The sequence below is a fragment of the Carcharodon carcharias genome, chromosome 8 (assembly GCF_017639515.1).
Source record: "Carcharodon carcharias isolate sCarCar2 chromosome 8, sCarCar2.pri, whole genome shotgun sequence".
NCBI lineage: Eukaryota > Metazoa > Chordata > Chondrichthyes > Lamniformes > Lamnidae > Carcharodon > Carcharodon carcharias.
Genome location: NC_054474.1, coordinates 18,432,817 through 18,452,952, shown reverse-complemented (window position 1 = coordinate 18,452,952; position 20,136 = coordinate 18,432,817). Strand labels below are relative to the sequence as shown.

Here is a 20,136-nt window from a genome sequence, read left to right as displayed (position 1 = left end):
CCGACACCCCGAGACCCTAAACCAGGAGCGCCGACACCCCGAGACCCTAAACCAGGAGCGCCGACACCCCGAGACCCTAAACCAGGAGCGCCGACACCCCGAGACCCTAAACCAGGAGCGCCGACACCGAGGAGCGCCGACACCCCGAGACCCTAAACCAGGAGCGCCGACACCCCGAGACCCTAAACCAGGAGCGCCGACACCCCGAGACCCTAAACCAGGAGCGCCGAAACCCTGAGACCCTAAACCAGGAGTGCCGACACCCGAGACCCTAAACCAGGAGCTCCGACACCCCAAGACCCTGAACCAGGAGTGCTGAGACCCTGAGACCCTAAACCAGGAGTGCTGAGGCCCCAAGGCCCTAAACCAGGAGATCCGACACCCCAAGACCCTAAGCTAGGAATGCCGACACCCTGAGACCCTAAACCAGGAGCGCCGAAACCTTGAGACCCTAAACCAGGAGTGCCGACACCCGAGACCCTAAACAAGGAGCGCCGACAGCCCGAGACCCTAAACCAGGAGCGCTGACAGCCCGAGACCCTAAACCAGGAGCGCTGACAGCCCGAGACCCTAAACCAGGAGCACCAACACCCCGAGACCCAACACGAGGAGCGCTGAAACCTGCGACCCTAAACCAGGAGCGCCAACACCCCAAGACCCTAAACCAGAAGTGCTGAGAGCCCAAGGCCCTAAACCAGGAGCACCGAAACCCTGAGACCCTAAACCAGGAGCGCCAACACCCTGAGACCCTCAACCAGGAGTGCCGACACCCCAAGACCCTAAACCAGGAGTGGTGAGACCCCAAGACCCTAAACCAGGAGCACCGACACCCTGAGACCCTAAGCCAGGAGCACCGACACCCTGAGACTTTAAACCAGGATCGCCGAAACCTGAGACCCTAAACCAGGAGTGCCAACAACCCGAGACCCTAAACCAGGATTGCTGAGGCCCCAAGACTCTAAACCACGAGCGCCAACACTCCGAGACCCTAAACCAGGAGCGCCGAAACCCTGAAACCCTAAACCAGGAGCGCCGAAACCCTGAGACCTTAAACCAGGAGCACCGACACCCCGAGACCCTAAACCAGGAACGCCGAGACCCCGAGACCCTAAACCAGGAGCGCCGAGACCCCGAGACCCTAAACCAGGAGCGCCGACAGTCCGAGACCGTAAACCAGGAGCGCCGACAGTCCGAGACCGTAAACCAGGAGCGCCGACAGTCCGAGACCGTAAACCAGGAGCGCCGACAGTCCGAGACCCTAAACCAGGAGCGCTGATACCCTGAGACCCTAAACCAGGAGCGTCAAAACCCTGAGATCCTAAACCAGGAGCGCCGAAACCCTGAGACCCTAAACCCGGAGCGCCGAAACCCTGAGACCCTAAACCAGGAGCGCGACGCCCCGAGACCCTAAACCAGGATTGCCGACACCCTGAGACCCTAAACCAGGAGTGCCGACACCCTGAGACCCTAAACCAGGAGTGCCGACACCCTGAGACCCTAAACCAGGAGCGCCGAAACCCTGAGACCCTAAACCAGGAGCGCCGAAACCTTGAGACCCTAAACCAGGAGCGCGACGCCCCGAGACCCTAAACCAGGATTGCCGACACCCTGAGACCCTAAACCAGGAGTGCCGACACCCGAGACCCTAAACCAGGATTGCCGACACCCTGAGACCCTAAACCAGGAGTGCCGACACCCGAGACCCTAAACCAGGATTGCCGACACCCTGAGACCCTAAACCAGGAGTGCCGACACCCTGAGACCCTAAACCAGGAGTGCTGAGGCCCCAAGGCCCTAAACCAGGAGCACCAACACCCCACAACCCTAAACCAGGAGCGCCGAAACCCTGAGACCCTAAACCAGGAGTGCTGAGACCCCAAGACCCTAAGCCAGGAGTGCCGACACCCTGAGACCCTAAACCAGGAGCGCCGAAACCCTGAGACCCTAAACCAGGAGTGCTAAGACCCCGAGACCCTAAACCAGGAGCGCCAACACCACGAGACCCTAAACCAGGTGCGCTGACACCCCGAGACCCAACACGAGGAGCGCCAAAACCCTGCGGCCCTAAACCAGGAGCACCGACACCCCGAGACCTTAAACCAGGAGCACCGACACCCCGAGACCTTAAACCAGGAGCACCGACACCCCGAGACCTTAAACCAGGAGCACCGACACCCCGAGACCTTAAACCAGGAGCACCGACACCCCGAGACCTTAAACCAGGAGCACCGACACCCCGAGACCTTAAACCAGGAGTGCCGACACCCTGAGACCCTAAACTAGGTGCGCTTACACCCCGAGACCCTAAACCAGGAGCGCCGACACCCCGAGACCCAACACGAGGAGCGCCGAAACCTGCGACCCTATACCATAGTGCTGAAACCCTGCGACCCTAAACCAGGAGCGCCGAAACCCTGAGACCCTAAACCAGGAGCGCCAAAACCCTGAGACCCTAAACCAGGAGCGCCAAAACCCTGAGACCCTAAACCAGAAGTGCTGAGACCCCAAGACCCTAAACCAGGAGTGCCGACACCCTGAGACCCTAAACCAGGTGCGCTTACACCCCGAGACCCTAAGCCAGGAGCGCCGACACCCCGAGACCCAACACGAGTAGCGCCGAAACCTGCGACCCTATACCATAGCGCTGAAACCCTGCGACCCTAAACCAGGTGCGCCGAAACCCTGAGACCCTAAACGAGGAGCGCCGAAACCCTGAGACCCTAAACGAGGAGCGCCGAAACCCTGAGACCCTAAACCAGCAGTGCCAAAACCCTGAGACCCTAAACCAGGAGTGCCGACACCCTGAGACCCTAAACCAGGAGTGCTGAGGCCCCAAGGCCCTAAACCAGGAGCACCAACACCCCACAACCCTAAACCAGGAGCGCCGAAACCCTGAGACCCTAAACCAGGAGTGCTGAGACCCCAAGACCCTAAGCCAGGAGTGCCGACACCCTGAGACCCTAAACCAGGAGCGCCGAAACCCTGAGACCCTAAACCAGGAGTGCTAAGACCCCGAGACCCTAAACCAGGAGCGCCAACACCACGAGACCCTAAACCAGGTGCGCTGACACCCCGAGACCCAACACGAGGAGCGCCAAAACCCTGCGGCCCTAAACCAGGAGCACCGACACCCCGAGACCTTAAACCAGGAGCACCGACACCCCGAGACCTTAAACCAGGAGCACCGACACCCCGAGACCTTAAACCAGGAGCACCGACACCCCGAGACCTTAAACCAGGAGCACCGACACCCCGAGACCTTAAACCAGGAGCACCGACACCCCGAGACCTTAAACCAGGAGTGCCGACACCCTGAGACCCTAAACTAGGTGCGCTTACACCCCGAGACCCTAAACCAGGAGCGCCGACACCCCGAGACCCAACACGAGGAGCGCCGAAACCTGCGACCCTATACCATAGTGCTGAAACCCTGCGACCCTAAACCAGGAGCGCCGAAACCCTGAGACCCTAAACCAGGAGACCCTAAACTAGGTGCGCTTACACCCCGAGACCCTAAGCCAGGAGCGCCGACACCCCGAGACCCAACACGAGTAGCGCCGAAACCTGCGACCCTATACCATAGCGCTGAAACCCTGCGACCCTAAACCAGGTGCGCCGAAACCCTGAGACCCTAAACGAGGAGCGCCGAAACCCTGAGACCCTAAACGAGGAGCGCCGAAACCCTGAGACCCTAAACCAGCAGTGCCAAAACCCTGAGACCCTAAACCAGGAGCACCAACACCCCAAGACCCTAAACCAGGAGTGCCGACACCCTGAGACCCTAAACCAGGTGCGCTTACACCCCGAGACCCTAAGCCAGGAGCGCCGACACCCCGAGACCCAACACGAGGAGCGCCGAAACCTGCGACCCTATAACATAGCGCTGAAACCCTGCGACCCTAAACCAGGAGCGCCGAAACCCTGAGACCCTAAACCAGGAGTGCCGACACCCCGAGACGTTAAACCAGGAGCACCGACACCCCGAGACGTTAAACCAGGAGCACCGACACCCCGAGACATTAAACCAGGATCGCTGACCCCCCGAGACCCTAAACCAAGAGCGCTGAAACCCTGAGAGCCTAAACCAAGAGCGCTGAAACCCTGAGACCCTAAACCAGATGCGCCGACACCCCGAGACCCTAAACCAGGAGCGCCGACACCCCGAGACCCTAAACCAGGAGCGCCGAAACCCTGAGACCCTAAACCAGGAGTGCTGAGACCCTGAGACCCTAAACCAGGAGTGCCGACACCCGAGACCCTAAACCAGGAGCTCCGACACCCCAAGACCCTGAACCAGGAGTGCTGAGACCCTGAGAACCTAAACCAGGAGTGCTGAGGCCCCAAGGCCCTAAAACAGGAGATCCGACACCCCAAGACCCTAAGCTAGGAATGCCGACACCCTGAGACCCTAAACCAGGAGCGCCGAAACCCTGAGACCCTAAACCAGGAGTGCCGACACCCGAGACCCTAAACCAGGAGCGCCGACAGCCCGAGACCCTAAACCAGGAGCGCTGACACCCCGAGACCCTAAACCAGGAGCACCAACACCCCGAGACCCAACACGAGGAGCGCTGAAACCTGCGACCCTAAACCAGGAGCGCCAACACCCCAAGACCCTAAACCAGAAGTGCTGAGAGCCCAAGGCCCTAAACCAGGAGCACCGAAACCCTGAGACCCTAAACCAGGAGCGCCAACACCCTGAGACCCTAAACCAGGAGTGCCGACACCCCAAGACCCTAAACCAGGAGTGGTGAGACCCCAAGACCCTAAACCAGGAGCACCGACACCCTGAGACCCTAAGCCAGGAGCACCGACACCCTGAGACTTTAAACCAGGATCGCCGAAACCTGAGACCCTAAACCAGGAGTGCCAACAACCCGAGACCCTAAACCAGGATTGCTGAGGCCCCAAGACTCTAAACCACGAGCGCCGAAACCCTGAAACCCTAAACCAGGAGCGCCGAAACCCTGAGACCTTAAACCAGGAGCACCGACACCCCGAGACCCTAAACCAGGAATGCCGAGACCCCGAGACCCTAAACCAGGAGCGCCGACAGTCCGAGACCCTAAACCAGGAGCGCCGACAGTCCGAGACCCTAAACCAGGAGCGCCGACAGTCCGAGACCCTAAACCAGGAGCGCCGACAGTCCGAGACCCTAAACCAGGAGCGCCGACAGTCCGAGACCCTAAACCAGGAGCGCCGACAGTCCGAGACCCTAAACCAGGAGCGCCGACAGTCCGAGACCCTAAACCAGGAGCGCCGACAGTCCGAGACCCTAAACCAGGAGCGCCGACAGTCCGAGACCCTAAACCAGGAGCGCCGACAGTCCGAGACCCTAAACCAGGAGCGCCGACAGTCCGAGACCGTAAACCAGGAGCGCCGACAGTCCGAGATCCTAAACCAGGAGCGCCGACAGTCCGAGATCCTAAACCAGGAGCGCCGACAGTCCGAGATCCTAAACCAGGAGCGCCGACAGTCCGAGATCCTAAACCAGGAGCGCCGACAGTCCGAGATCCTAAACCAGGAGCGCCGACACCCCGAGACCCTAAACCAGGAATGCCGACACCCCGAGACCCTAAACGAGGAGCGCCGACAGTCCGAGACCCTAAACCAGGAGCGCTGATACCCTGAGACCCTAAACCAGGAGCGTCAAAACCCTGAGACCCTAAACCAGGAGCGTCAAAACCCTGAGACCCTAAACCAGGAGTGCCGACACCCTGAGACCCTAAACCAGGAGCGCCGAAACCCTGAGAACCTAAACCCGGAGCGCCGAAACCTTGAGACCCTAAACCAGGAGCGCGACGCCCCGAGACCCTAAACCAGGATTGCCGACACCCTGAGACCCTAAACCAGGAGTGCCGACACCCGAGACCCTAAACCAGGATTGCCGACACCCTGAGACCCTAAACCAGGAGTGCCGACACCCTGAGACCCTAAACCAGGAGTGCTGAGGCCCCAAGGCCCTAAACCAGGAGCACCAACACCCCACAACCCTAAACCAGGAGCGCCGAAACCCTGAGACCCTAAACCAGGAGTGCTGAGACCCCAAGACCCTAAGCCAGGAGTGCCGACACCCTGAGACCCTAAACCAGGAGCGCCGAAACCCTGAGACCCTAAACCAGGAGTGCTAAGACCCCGAGACCCTAAACCAGGAGCGCCAACACCACGAGACCCTAAACCAGGTGCGCTGACACCCCGAGACCCAACACGAGGAGCGCCAAAACCCTGCGGCCCTAAACCAGGAGCACCGACACCCCGAGACCTTAAACCAGGAGCGCCGAAACCCTGAGACCCTAAACCATGAGCGCCGAAACCCTGAGACCCTCAACCAGGAGTGCCGACATCCTGAGACCCTAAACCAGGAGTGGTGAGACCCCAAGACCCTAAACCAGGAGCACCGACACCCTGAGACCCTAAGCCAGGAGCACCGACACCCTGAGACTTTAAACCAGGATCGCCGAAACCTGAGACCCTAAACCAGGAGTGCCAACAACCCGAGACCCTAAACCAGGATTGCTGAGGCCCCAAGACTCTAAACCACGAGCGCCAACACTCCGAGACCCTAAACCAGGAGCGCCGAAACCCTGAAACCCTAAACCAGGAGCGCCGAAACCCTGAGACCTTAAACCAGGAGCACCGACACCCCGAGACCCTAAACCAGGAATGCCGAGACCCCGAGACCCTAAACCAGGAGCGCCGACAGTCCGAGACCCTAAACCAGGAGCGCCGACAGTCCGAGACCCTAAACCAGGAGCGCCGACAGTCCGAGACCGTAAACCAGGAGCGCCGACAGTCCGAGACCGTAAACCAGGAGCGCCGACAGTCCGAGACCGTAAACCAGGAGCGCCGACAGTCCGAGACCGTAAACCAGGAGCGCCGACAGTCCGAGATCCTAAACCAGGAGCGCCGACAGTCCGAGATCCTAAACCAGGAGCGCCGACAGTCCGAGATCCTAAACCAGGAGCGCCGACAGTCCGAAATCCTAAACCAGGAGCGCCGACAGTCCGAGATCCTAAACCAGGAGCGCCGACAGTCCGAGATCCTAAACCAGGAGCGCCGACACCCCGAGACCCTAAACCAGGAATGCCGACACCCCGAGACCCTAAACGAGGAGCGCCGACAGTCCGAGACCCTAAACCAGGAGCGCTGATACCCTGAGACCCTAAACCAGGAGCGTCAAAACCCTGAGACCCTAAACCAGGAGCGTCAAAACCCTGAGACCCTAAACCAGGAGTGCCGACACCCTGAGACCCTAAACCAGGAGCGCCGAAACCCTGAGAACCTAAACCCGGAGCGCCGAAACCTTGAGACCCTAAACCAGGAGCACGACGCCCCGAGACCCTAAACCAGGATTGCCGACACCCTGAGACCCTAAACCAGGAGTGCCGACACCCTGAGACCCTAAACCAGGAGTGCCGACACCCGAGACCCTAAACCAGGAGTGCCGACACCCTGAGACCCTAAACCAGGAGTGCCGACACCCTGAGACCCTAAACCAGGAGTGCTGAGGCCCCAAGGCCCTAAACCAGGAGCACCAACAACCCACAACCCTAAACCAGGAGCGCCGAAACCCTGAGACCCTAAACCAGGAGTGCTGAGACCCCAAGACCCTAAGCCAGGAGTGCCGACACCCTGAGACCCTAAACCAGGAGTGCTAAGACCCCGAGACCCTAAACCAGGAGCGCCAACACCACGAGACCCTAAACCAGGTGCGCTGACACCCCGAGACCCAACACGAGGAGCGCCAAAACCCTGCGGCCCTAAACCAGGAGCACCGACACCCCGAGACCTTAAACCAGGAGCGCCGAAACCCTGAGACCCTAAACCATGAGCGCCGAAACCCTGAGACCCTCAACCAGGAGCGCCGACATCCTGAGACCCTAAACCAGGAGCGCTGACACCCTGAGACCCTAAACCAGGAGCGCCGACACCCCGAGACCTTAAACCAGGAGCGTTGATGCCCCAAGACCCTAAACCAGGAGCGCTGACACCCTGAGACCTAAGCCAGGAGCGCCGACACCCCGAGACCTTAAACCAGGAGTGTCGACGCCCCAAGACCTTAAACCAGGAGCATCGATGCCCCAAGACCCTAAACCAGGAGCGCGAACACCCCAAGATGCTAAACCAGGAGTGCCAATGCCCCAACACCTTAAACCAGGAGCACTGCGGCCCTGAGACCCTAAACCAGGAGCGCCGAACCCCTGAGAGCCTAAACCAGGAGCACCGACACCCCGAGACCTTAAACCAGGAGCGCCGACACCCCGAGACCTTAGGTCAGGAGCACCAACACCCTGGGACCCATACCAGCGACACCAACATCCCGATACCCTAAACCAGGAGCAATGGCACCCTTAGACCCTAGCCAGGAGCGCCGGTACCCTGAGACCCTAAGACCCTAACCCTGGAGGACCGAGACCCCAAACAATGAAGACCGAGACCCTGAGACCCTAATCCAGGAGCACCAACATCCTGAGACCCTCAGACCTTAAACCAGGCGCACTGAGACCCTAAACCAGGAAGAGCAAGACTCAGAGACCCTGAAGCAGCATCAACTGGTGCCTGATCACAGACTGGGGGTGGAATGCTGAAATCTCACTCCCAATTAATTGATCCACACCAGGTTGTAAATTAACTCTTGTTCTAACTGATTGGTTACAAAAACAATTTCTTCCTTATTCTCCCATCTAACTAGTAAACCAGTGGAGGCGTGATAATATGCTCTTTGTTGATAATAAGATAAGGATATTTTATATAAGACTGTATTTCCCAATGCCAACTGCTCACCAATACCAGGTGATTATAACACCCTTGGTAAACAAGATTGTGTGTTTAGAAACCAGTCAATCAGGTTCAACGATTCCGGGTAATATTGTTAAAATAAAAGTTTGGATCTGTACCTTTCAACTGATTTTCAGACGTCACATCACACGGAAGAAACAAAATGTTCTCAGCTCCATAGGTCTGTTCAAAGGCAGCTTTAGTTGCTTCACCAACTTGTACATTGGTATCTAACAGACTTACCTAAAGGAGGTCAAAACAAGGTTTCAATCCAAAGGACTCAAAAAAAAAAATTTGCTGGAAATCTGAAATGAGTGAAGAGAAAAATCTCAGTTCCACATGGCCGGGGGCAGCTCGGGCCGGCCGACTGCGGCCGGGGGCAGCTCGGGCTGGTCAATATGCTAGGACTGAATGCGTGTAGTTGTTTGGTAAGAAAGTCTAAATTTTTATTTTGTACAAACCTAACTTAGTATGTAGTTGGCATTAAATTGAAATCTACAGTTTAAATTCTATAGTTGCCAGCCTTAAGCAGGGTTTTCTCAAGGGTTCCAACGAAAGAGCAGCTTAATTACAAACATAGCCGACACACGAGCCTCATTAAGTGATTCAGCTAGGCCTTTTGTCTTAAGCGCATATATAAATTGCCAACTTAGTGCGGCTTAGCACTTGAGTGCAACTTATAATAGAATGCTGGAGTTGCAGGCTGAGTGGACTGGGGAAGGGGTTTAGCAGAAAAGACAGTTGATGAACAATGGCAGATATTTAAGAAAATAGTTCATGACTCACGACAAAGATATATCCCAGTGAAGGATTCTATAAAGGGGATAAACCAACCATGGTTAACCAAGGAAGTTAAGGATATTATCAAATTGAAAGAAAAAACATACAATGTGGCAAAGATTAGTGGTGAGCCAGAGGATTGGGAAGGTTTTAAAGACCAATAAAAGATGACCAAAAAAATAAAGAGGGAGAAAGTAAACTTTGAGGGTAAACTGGTAAGTTAAAAAAAAGTCAGTAAGAGCTTCTTTAAATATATGAAAAGGAAGAGAGAGGCCAAAGTAAACATAGGCCCCTTAGAGAATGAGGCTGGGGAAATACTAATAGGGAACCAAGAAATGGCAGAGGAGGTCAATAGATACTTTGCATCAGTCTTCATGGTAGAAGACACTAATAGCATTCCAAAATACTAAATAATCAAGGGGGAAGGGGGGGGACAGGGGTTTGGAAATAAATACAAGTAACTATCACTAGAGAAAAAGTACTAGGGAAACTAATGGGGCTAGAGGCCGATAAGTCCCTGGAGCTGATATGTTGCATCCTAGGACATTAGAGGGAGTAGCTACAGAGATAGTGGATACACTAGTAGCTATCTTCTAAGAATCCTTAGATTCTGGAAAAGTCCCAGAGGATTGGAAAACTGCAAAAGTAACACCCTTATTTAAAAAGAAAACAGGTAACTATAGGCCAGTTGGCTTAAAATCTGTCACTGAGAAAATGTTAGTCTATTATAAAGCCTGTAATAGCAGAGCATTTAGAAATGCATAATATAATCAAGCAAAGTCAGCATGGCTTCATGAAGGGGAAATCATGTCTGACCAAATTTATTAAAATTCTTTGAGAAGTTAACAAGCAGGATAGATAAAGGGAAACGAGTAGATGTAATAAATTTAATTTCCAAAAGGTGTTCAAAAAGGTACTGCACATAAGGCCACTGAATAAGAGCCCATGGTGTTGGGAGTTGTACATATTAGCATGGATAGAGGATTGGCTAACTAATAGAAGACAGAGAGTTGGGATAAGGGGAGCATTTTCAGGATGGCAACCTGTAACTAGTGGAGTGCCACGAGATCAGTGCTAGGGCCACAATTATTTATAATATATATTTATGACTTGGATGAGGAAGTGAATGCACTATCGTCAAGTGTTGACACAAAAATAGGTGGGGAAGCAAGTGGTGAAGATGACGCACAAAGTCTACAGGGGGATATAGATAGGTTAAGTGAGTGGGCAAAAACTTGGCAGATGGAATATAATGTGGGAAAATGTGAGGTTATGCACTTTGGCAGGAATAGAGGAGCTGAATATTATTTAAATGGAGAAAGACTGCAGAAAGCTGCACACAGAGGAGTTTGGGGGGGTCCTCGTGCATAAATCACAAAAAGCTGGCGTACAAGTTCAACAGGTAATAGGGAAGGCAAATGAAATGTTGGCCTTTATTTCAAAGGGAATGGAGTATAAAAATAGGGAAATCTTGCTAAAACCATAAAAGGCACTAGTTAGACCACACCTAAAATACTATGAATAGTTTTGGTCCCTTTATCTAAGGAAAGATCTACTGGTATTGGAGACAGTCCAGAGAAGGTTCACTTGGTTGATCCCAGATATGGAGGGATTTTCTTATAAGGAGAAGTTGAGTAGATTGGGCCTGTACTCAATGGGGTTTAGAAGAATGAGAGGTGACGTTATTGAAACATATAAGATTCTTAGGGAGCTTGACAGGGTAAATGCTGAGAGATTGTTTCCCCTTTTTGGAGAATCTAGGACCAGAGGGCATAATCTTAGACTATGGGTTCACCCATTTAAAACAGAGATGAGGAAGGATTTCTTCTTTCAAAGGATAGTCAATCTGTGGAATTCTTTACCACAGAGGGCTGTAGAGGCTGGGTCGTTAAGTTTATGCAAAGCTGAGATAGACAGACTTTTAATCAGTAAGGGAATCAAGGGTCATGGGGAAAAGACAGGAAAGTGGAATTGAGGATTATCAGATCAGCCATGATCTCATTGAATGGCAGAGCAAACATGATGGGCCAAATGGCCTACCTCTGCTCCTACGTCTAATGGTGGCCGACAGGAGCTCAGCTCAGTCAACCTGGCCGAGGGGAGCTTGGGTCAGTTCATGTGACCAAAGGGAACTCAGGTCAGTCAGGAGGGGCGAGGCCATAGAGGGTTTCAAAAACAAGGATAAGGATTTTAAAATCAAAACCAGAAATCAATGCAGGGCAATGAACTCAGGGTTGATAGGGGAACAGAACTTGCTGTGAGTTAAGACACAGATAGCAGAGTTTTGGATGACCTCAAGTTTATGAAGGGTAGAACATGGGAGACCACAGGAATGTGTTGGTATAGTCAAGTCTGGAGGTAATGAAGGCATGGATGAGGGCTTCAGCAGCAGAAAAGCTGAGATGGGGTTAAAGTCAAATGATGTTGCAGACATAGTAAGGGATGGTTTTAGAGATGGCACAAATATAAGGCCTCCTCAGAAGCGAATGGGACAAAGTGGACAAACTAGGGTCGCCAACCCTCCTAGAATGGCCGGGGGTCCCCTACATTGGCCTTAATCTCGCAGTCTCAGGTATCGTCTGGAACCTACCCATGGAAGGTGGGTATTACTATTACCTGTTATTATGAATATATCTCAGATTGTAGTTTACAGAAAAATTCAGAACCCTTTAGAGTTACTATCAATTGTTTTCAGTTTAAACTTTATCCCTTAGGTCAATTAAATGATTGAACACTGATTTAACTGTACAATAAATGATCAAACTGGTTTTAGTTTTAATATTCTAATTAAGCAATTTTGTCTTACTTTATAGTTAAAATTAAAAGTTTACCACTATAAGCCAGCCAGTGTCCAGTGGCATACCACAGGGATCTGTGCTGGGTCCCCTATTATTTGTCATTTATATAAACAACATAGATGACTATTTGGGGGTAGGATTAGTAAGTTTGCGGATGACACAAAGATTGGCCGGGTGGTTAACAGTGAGGTCGAGTGTCTTGGACTACAGGAAGATATAGACGAGATGGTCAAATGGGCAGATAAGTGGCAGATGGAATTTAACCCTGAAAAGTGTGAGGTGATACACTTTGGAAGGAGTAATTTGACAAGGAAGTATTCAATGAACAGCATGATACTAAGAGGTTCTGAGGAACAAAGGAACCTTGGCATGTGTCTCCATAGATCTCTGAAGTCAGAGAGGCACGTTAGTGGGGTGGTGAAAAAGGCATATGGGACATTTGCCTTTATCAATCGAGGCATGGATTGCAAAAGGAGGGAGGTCATGTTGGAGTTGTACAGAACCTTGGTGAGGCCACAGCTGGAGTACTGTGTGCAGTTCTGGTCACCACATTATAGGAAGGATGTGATTGCACTGGAAGGGGAGCAGAGGAGATTCACTAGGATATTGCCTGGGATGAAACATTTAAGTTATGAAGAGGGGTTGGATAGACTTGGGTTGTTTTTGTTGGAGCAGAGAAGACTGAGGGGCGACCTGATCGAGGTGTACAGGATTATGAAGGGCATGGACAGGGTGGATAGGGAGTTGTTCCCCTTAGTTGAAGGGTCAGTCACAAGGAGGCACAAGTTCAAGGTGAGGGGCAGGAGGTTTAGGGGGGGTGTGAGGAAAAACCTTTTTTACCCAGAGGGTGGTGAGGGTCTGGAATGCGCTGCCTGGGAGGGTGGTTGAGGCGGGTTGCCTCACATCCTTTAAAAAGTGCCTGGATGAGCACTTGGCACATCATAACAGTCAAGGCTATGGGCCAAGTGCTGGTAAATGGGATTAGGCAGGTAGGTCAGGTGTCGGTGCAGACTGGATGGGCCTCTTCTGCACTCTCTGATTCTGTGATATTTACTCCACATGATTCCTTGGACGTGGGCAGATTTGATCCACAACTCGAATCGGTAAATTTCCAAAAAACCAGGATCAACTTAGTGCCACGCTCGACTATAGCTCCAGAGGAAAACATGACAATTATCATAAATGCGCATTTCCGGACACAAACCGCGCGGGCAGGCACCGAGTCTCCCGACCAGAAACGGCCAATTTCAGACCGGAAAACTAAAGAAAATCAAAAATACCTGGGGAAAAACTCAAGCAGGTCGGACAACTTCTGCGGAGAGGGACACAGTTGACGTTTCCAGCCCGTCTGTTGAAGGAGTCGGACGCACTCGAAGCGTTAACTGTGCTGTTCCTCTCCGTTGTTTTTGGATTTCCAGCATCAGCAGTTGTTGTTGGTTTTTTTTTTCCCTTTTTTTGCGCTTTTTATCTTCGGAAAACATAAAAGAGTTACCTTCGCCCCGTTCTTCAACAATATTTCAGCGATTGCTTTCCCAATTCCTTGGGCAGCTCCAGTCACCAACGCAACTTTCCCTTTCAGGTCCATTCCGGGAGCCGAAGCAGCAGTGGAATTGCAGCGTACAGAAGAGCTCCAAGTAGTGACTAATGCCAGCCGGACGTGCTTATCTCAATTTCAAGAAACCGAGAAAGACCGCACCCCTTGTTCTAATGAATCCGCGACTCGTCGCCTCCCAATCTTGTGTACCGATCTCAAAGTGCGCTTATATTTCCTGTACGTTTCATTTGGTCGCGGGGCAGAGGGCGAACCCGGAAGTATAATTTCTGCCTTCAAACATTACCAGATCGGCGAAGGGACTTCCAATGTCATTGCTTGCACTGCGGGGTTTCTCCGCCAGGTTGAAGCGAGTGGCCGGCCGAGTGAGCTGAATATTGATTTCGGTCAGCAGATGGGATTTAGGGAACAAAGACGAAAGTATCTGGAAAAACTCTTGGTCTTGTTTTAGCCCATTTCGATCCCTTCCCCCAACCACGACCCCACCTCCACTAGGGCCATCTGCCACTTGCTCATCCTGCTTTCTACCCTTTATGTCCGCATTAGCACATCCTTTAGATAATATCACCACAGTCAACACCCTTTTGTCTATGACATCTTTGGCAATCTCTTCTTGGTTTCCACCATCACTGGCCCCCTATCGAGCTCTCCTGTCCCACCCGCTTCTACCAGCTTATATTTCATCTCATTTCTGTGTGTCTTAGTTCTGATGAAGGGTTGTAAGGACTCGAAACATCAACTGTATCCCTCTCCGCAGATGCCATCAGGCCTGCTGAGTTTTTTCAGGTATTTTTGTTTTTGTTCTAGACTTCCAGCGTCTGCAGTATTTTGCTTCTATCTTAGATTTAGAGAGATTGGTAGAAGGATTAAAAGGGGAGCTGAGGGGTAACTTTCTTCTCATCCTGAGGATGCTGGGGGTCTGGAACTCACTGAAAGGACGGTAGAGCCAGAAACCCTCATCCTGTTTAAAGACTAGGATATGGATATGCCTGACTTGGATTAATACCTTGACGTGCTGTCCCCTAGGGGACTACAGGCCAAGAGTTGGAAAGTGGGAGCACACGCTAGCTCTTGATTGCACAGTTTGGACACAGTGGGCCTGAACTCCCTCGGAGAAGCGATCAGAGTCGGATTGCCGCTCCATACCTACTTTCTTACCCGAAATTTTATTCGATGCTGTCTCACCCAATCTTCCGACTCGGGCAGCGCAAGATCCAGAGAGCGCAGCACGTCCCCGAGTCCCAGCATCGAGGGCAACTGTTGAAGGGAGAGAGGCCAGACCCCCGTTTATGTGGAACTAGATGCTGTGAACCAGAAAAGTTAGAATCCAGCCTGGTGCGAGGGGTGAGAGTCAGGCCTGTGGGGGTTGGTGATGGTTAGAGTCAGGCCTGTGGGCGGGGGTGGTGGGGGTGAGAGTCCACATGTGGAGGGGGTTGGGTTGGACTGGGGTGGTTGTTAGTTGAGCATTGTCATTTGGGGGACTGTTGTGTTTGCACCGGGGGGGGTGGGGGGGGGGATTTGGGGGGGGGTCGGTCAGGTGGGGCCTGGGGATGGTGGAATCGGTTCAGGCTTGGGTGGGGCGCTTGGTACGGGCCTTGGGGGAGGGGGAGGTTTTGGGTTGGGCCACGAAGTGGGTGGTTGAGGTCAGTTGGGGATGGGGTGGGTGTTGAGCTGGGCCTTGGGGTGGAGAGGGTCAGCGTGGGGTGGGGGTGCGAGTCGGGCCTGGGGGGTGGTGTGTGGGGGTGAGAGCTGGGCCTTTGGACAGGTTGGGCCTGTTGGCGAGTTTTAGTTTTCATGCCACACCTGCCAGGAAAACCAGGGAACTGATTGAACTAGGTTAAAACAAACCAGCTCCCCAGCACGATTTTGCACACAGCTGCAGAAATAGCTTTGTGTGGTTGTGCACCAGCTGCACATTTAAGGAGTGGGAGACTTTGTAGTTGACAAATACTCCTGATTCATGGGGGGTGGGTGGTGGTGCCAGCATTGTTGAGTTTGTGCAGTCGAAGACACCCTGCACTTGTGGAAATCCAACGAGAGATGCAAACCCAAGCAGCTACCCATTCTGACTGGTGTCATTACAGGCGAAGTTTACATAATTGCCAGCCCTGGCAAACAATTTGTTAATCACCAGTCTTATGGATTTGTGGGCCACTGACAGGGAGATCCTAGAATAAGTCTCCAACAAAGCCTTCAAAGGGTCTGGAGGCAAAAAATGATGATGGCAGTGGTCACCTTGACAGTCACTGGTAACGGCTCATCACCAGGCCCAGGGAGGAGTCGGTCTTCTTCATAAGAGGCTGCAGTTGTCTGCCATCTCCTGATGTGCCAACCCTGAGTCTCCTGAGACATAATTGTTCCAACATGTCAAGGAAATTCAGTGTATCAACTGTGGTGCAATGGTAGCATTCTGAGTTGGAAAGTTTGTGGATTCAAGTCCCACTCCAGGATTTGAGCACAATAATCTAAGCTGCCGCTCCAAGGGCAGTACTGAGGGAGCTGTGCAATGTTGGAGGTACTGTCTTTTGACTGAGGTGTTTAACAAAGGTGCTGTCTGCCCTCTCAGATGGATATAAAAGATTCCATGGCGCTATTTTGAAAAAGACCAAGGGAGTTATCCCTGGTGTCCTAACTAATATTTTCTTGCAATCAATGTTACAAAAAACAGGTCTGGCCATTATCACATTGCTGTTTGTGAGAGTTTGCTGTGCACAAATTAGCAGCTGCTTTTATTACATTACCACAGTGACCACACTTCAAAAGTATTTAATTGACTGTAAAGCACTTTGGGTTGTCTGGTGATTATGAAAGGTGCTTTATAAATGCAGGTCTTTTAAGTTCAGCCTCTGCCTGTATACCATCATGGATAGTGTCCCCTGTGGGCTCCTTTGCTCTGATGCCACACTCTGCTGCTGCCTTCTCTACTCTGCTCCCTGCAGCTCCCCTCTCTGATGTGGTTGCATTTCCTGCCAATGCTGTGCATTGCTCCGAGCATATGCAGTTTCAGCATAAACAGGAAATGCTGGAAAAACTCAACAAGCCTAACAGCATCTGTGGAGAACAAAATAGAGTTAATATTTTGAGTCCATATGACTTCTTCAGAGTTGTTTTAGCATGTCATTTGGAACATCCAAGTAAGCAGCTGCCAGGTGAATAAGTGAACGGGTTGTTTGGGTTTCAAAGGGATGTTAGGATGTTTACGACTTGCCAGGTAAGCAAGACCAAGCAGTGTATTTATTTTTCCCAAAGGTTACTGACAATATTAGCAACATAAAAGTTTTTATATTATGGGAAAAGAATATTTCCAAAGACATATGGAATAATGGAATTTACAGATTAAATAGAGAGAAACATTCATAAAAGAGAATGAAAGGCTATGTTAGTGGTCATGTAAGATCTAACAGGAGTGTGTGAAACAGCCTTTGGGAAACCTCCAGCCATTTGTGCATAGTCTGCTTGTCCAGTAACTAAAGTTGGAGAAAAGCCTTTGGGAATTCCACTGTCAAATGGGTACCATGGTAACTTGCTGGTTTGCTTTTAAAATTTAAACCTATTTTGGACTGTTGCCTTAAAGGGGGTTGTGTAATTGGGAGTCAGATTAATTAGGATTTTTAGGATTTGTTACAACATTAAGTGATAGTAGTCTTATATATGTACTTAAAATCTTTTCTTTTGTTAATAAATATTTAAATTTAATTTTTTTAAATCTCTTAAGGTCTTATTGGGCTCATTACTTCTGAATTCAGTGCACACACTTTCTCATAATAAGTACAAATTGCAAAACCGTTGTGACAGCGTGGCCAAGTTTCACTTGTGGATTTGGCCTGCCTGGTGCACATCATCTGCCACGCCATAACACATTCCACACATAGGCTAGAAAAATCAGATGGGAAAAGGTAGCATAGATGAGGAATTCAAAGAATGTTTTTGGGATAGTTTCTTAGAACAGCATGTTCCTGGAACCAACGAGAGAGCAGGCTATACTAGATCCTGTGTTGCCCAATGAGTTAGGATTAATTAATGACCTCATAGTGAAGGTGCCCCTGGGTAGCAGTGATTATGATATTATTGAATTTTACATTGTTTGAGGGAGAGAAGAGTAAGTTTAAGATTAATACTTTAAACTTAAATAAAGGCAATTATGAGGGCATGAAAGCAGAGCTAGCGATAGTGAACTGGCAATTTAGGTTAAGGGATAGATCAATAGAGATGCAGTAGTGGACATTTAAGGAGACATTTCAGAATACACAGAATATATACATTTCAACAAGAAAGAAAAAATTCAAGGGGAGGATCCAACATCGGTGGTTGACTAAAAAAAGTAACAAACTTAAAGAAAAAGCATATAATTGCGCAAAGATGGGTGGCAGGTCAGAAGACTGGACCAAATACAAAAACAGCAAAAAGTGACTAAAAGAGAAAGTTAACTAGATATATAAAGACAGATAAGAGTTTCTACAGATATTTTAACAAGATAAGAATTAACAAAGTGAGTGTTGGTCCCATAGAAAGTGAGTTTGGGGGGTTAATAATGGAAAATAAGGTGAGGGTAGATGAACGTTCATGTATATTCATGTATGCATCAGTCTTCACTATAGAAGATACAAGTAACATTCCCAGAAATAACTGTATATTAAGAATTGGAAGGGAGGGAGGAACTCAAGAAAATTACAATCACCAGGGAAGTAGTACTTAGTAAATTGTTGGAACTGTGGGTTGACAAGTCCCTGGGTCCTGATGGACTTCATCCTAGGGCCTTAAAAGAAGTGGTGAGGGAGATAGTTGATGCGTTGGTTTTAATTTTCTAAAATTCTCTAGATTCGGAAAGGTTCCATTATAGTGAGAAATAGCTATTATAACTCCTTTATTCAAAAAAGGAGGGAGACAGAAAGCAGGAAGTTATAGGCTAGTTAGCTTAACATTTGTCATAGGAGCAATATTAGAAGCTATTATTAAAGCGTTATAACAGCAGTTAGACAAATTTAAGGTAATCAGGTAGAGTCAACATGGTTCTGTGAAAGGGAAATCAGATTTAACCAATTGGAGTTCTTTGAAGAAGTAACATGTGCTGTGGATAAAGGGGAACCAGTGAATGTACTATACTTGAATTTTCAGAAGGCATTTGATAAAGCGCCTCATCAAAGGCTATTGCAGAAAATAAAAGCTCATAGTGCAGGGGGTAACATATTGGCATGGGCAGAAGATTGGCTAGTTAACAGGAACAGAGAGCAGGCATAAATGGGTCATTTTCTGGTTGGCAAGATGTATTGAGCAGTGTGCCATAGGAACCAGTGCTGGGGCCTCAACTCTTCACATTTTACATAAATGACTTGGATGAAGGGATGGATGGGATGGTTGCTACATTTGCTGATGACACAAAGATAGGTCGGAAAGTAAGTTGTGAAGAGGACATAAGGAGGCTACAAAGCGATATAGATAGGTTAGGTGAGTGGGCAAAAACTTGGCAAATGGAGTGTATTGTGAGAAAATGTGAAATTGTCCATTTGTGCAGGAGGAATAAAAAAAGCATATTATCTAAATGGTGAGAAATTGCCGAGCTCTGTTGCAAAGGGATCTGGGTGTCCTGGTGCATGAATTGCAAAAGGTTAGTATGCAGGTACAGCAAGTAGTTAGGAAAGCACATAGAATGTTATTGTTTATTGTGAGGGTAATTAAATACAAAATTGGGGAGGTAATGCTTCAGTCAGACAGGGCATTGATGAGACCACATCTGCAGTACTGTGTACAGTACTGATCTCTTTATTTAAGGAAGGATGTAAATGCATTGGAAGCAATTCAGAGAAGGTTGACTAGACTAATACCTGGAACCGGGTGGATTGTCTTATGAGGAAAGTCTGGGCAGGCTAGGCCTGTATTCACTGAAGTTTAGAAGAGTAAAAAGCGACTTGATTGAAACATATAAGATCCTGAGGGGACTTGACAGGGTGGATGTGAAAAGGATATTTCCCCATGTGGGAGAATCTAGAATTAGTGGTCATTGTTTAAAATAAGGGGTCACGCATTTAAGACAGAGATGAGGAGAATTTTTTTCTCTCAGAGGGTTGTGAGCCTTGGGAACTCTCTTCCTCAAAAGCAAGTGGAGGCAGAATCTTTGAATATTTTTTAAGGCACAGGTAGACAGATTGTTGATAAGCAAGGGGGTGAAAGATTATCGGGGGTAGACAGGAATGTGGAGTTGAGGTTACAATCAGATCAGCCATGAATGGC

General features: G+C 50.3%; 1 protein-coding gene across 1 annotated transcript in view; it reads right to left on the bottom strand.

The window, feature by feature from the left end:
- Positions 1-14,145, bottom strand: part of LOC121280920 (15-hydroxyprostaglandin dehydrogenase [NAD(+)]-like) — a 48,452-nt gene extending 34,307 nt beyond the window's left edge. The window contains exons 1-2 of the mRNA XM_041193340.1: positions 13,849-14,145; positions 8,898-9,021 (exon numbers count right to left, since the gene is read on the bottom strand). Coding sequence (XP_041049274.1) covers positions 8,898-9,021; positions 13,849-13,941 — 217 coding nt within the window. The 5' untranslated portion in view covers positions 13,942-14,145. The remainder of the gene's footprint in view (positions 1-8,897; positions 9,022-13,848) is intronic.
- Between the last annotated feature and the right edge of the window lie 5,991 nt (positions 14,146-20,136).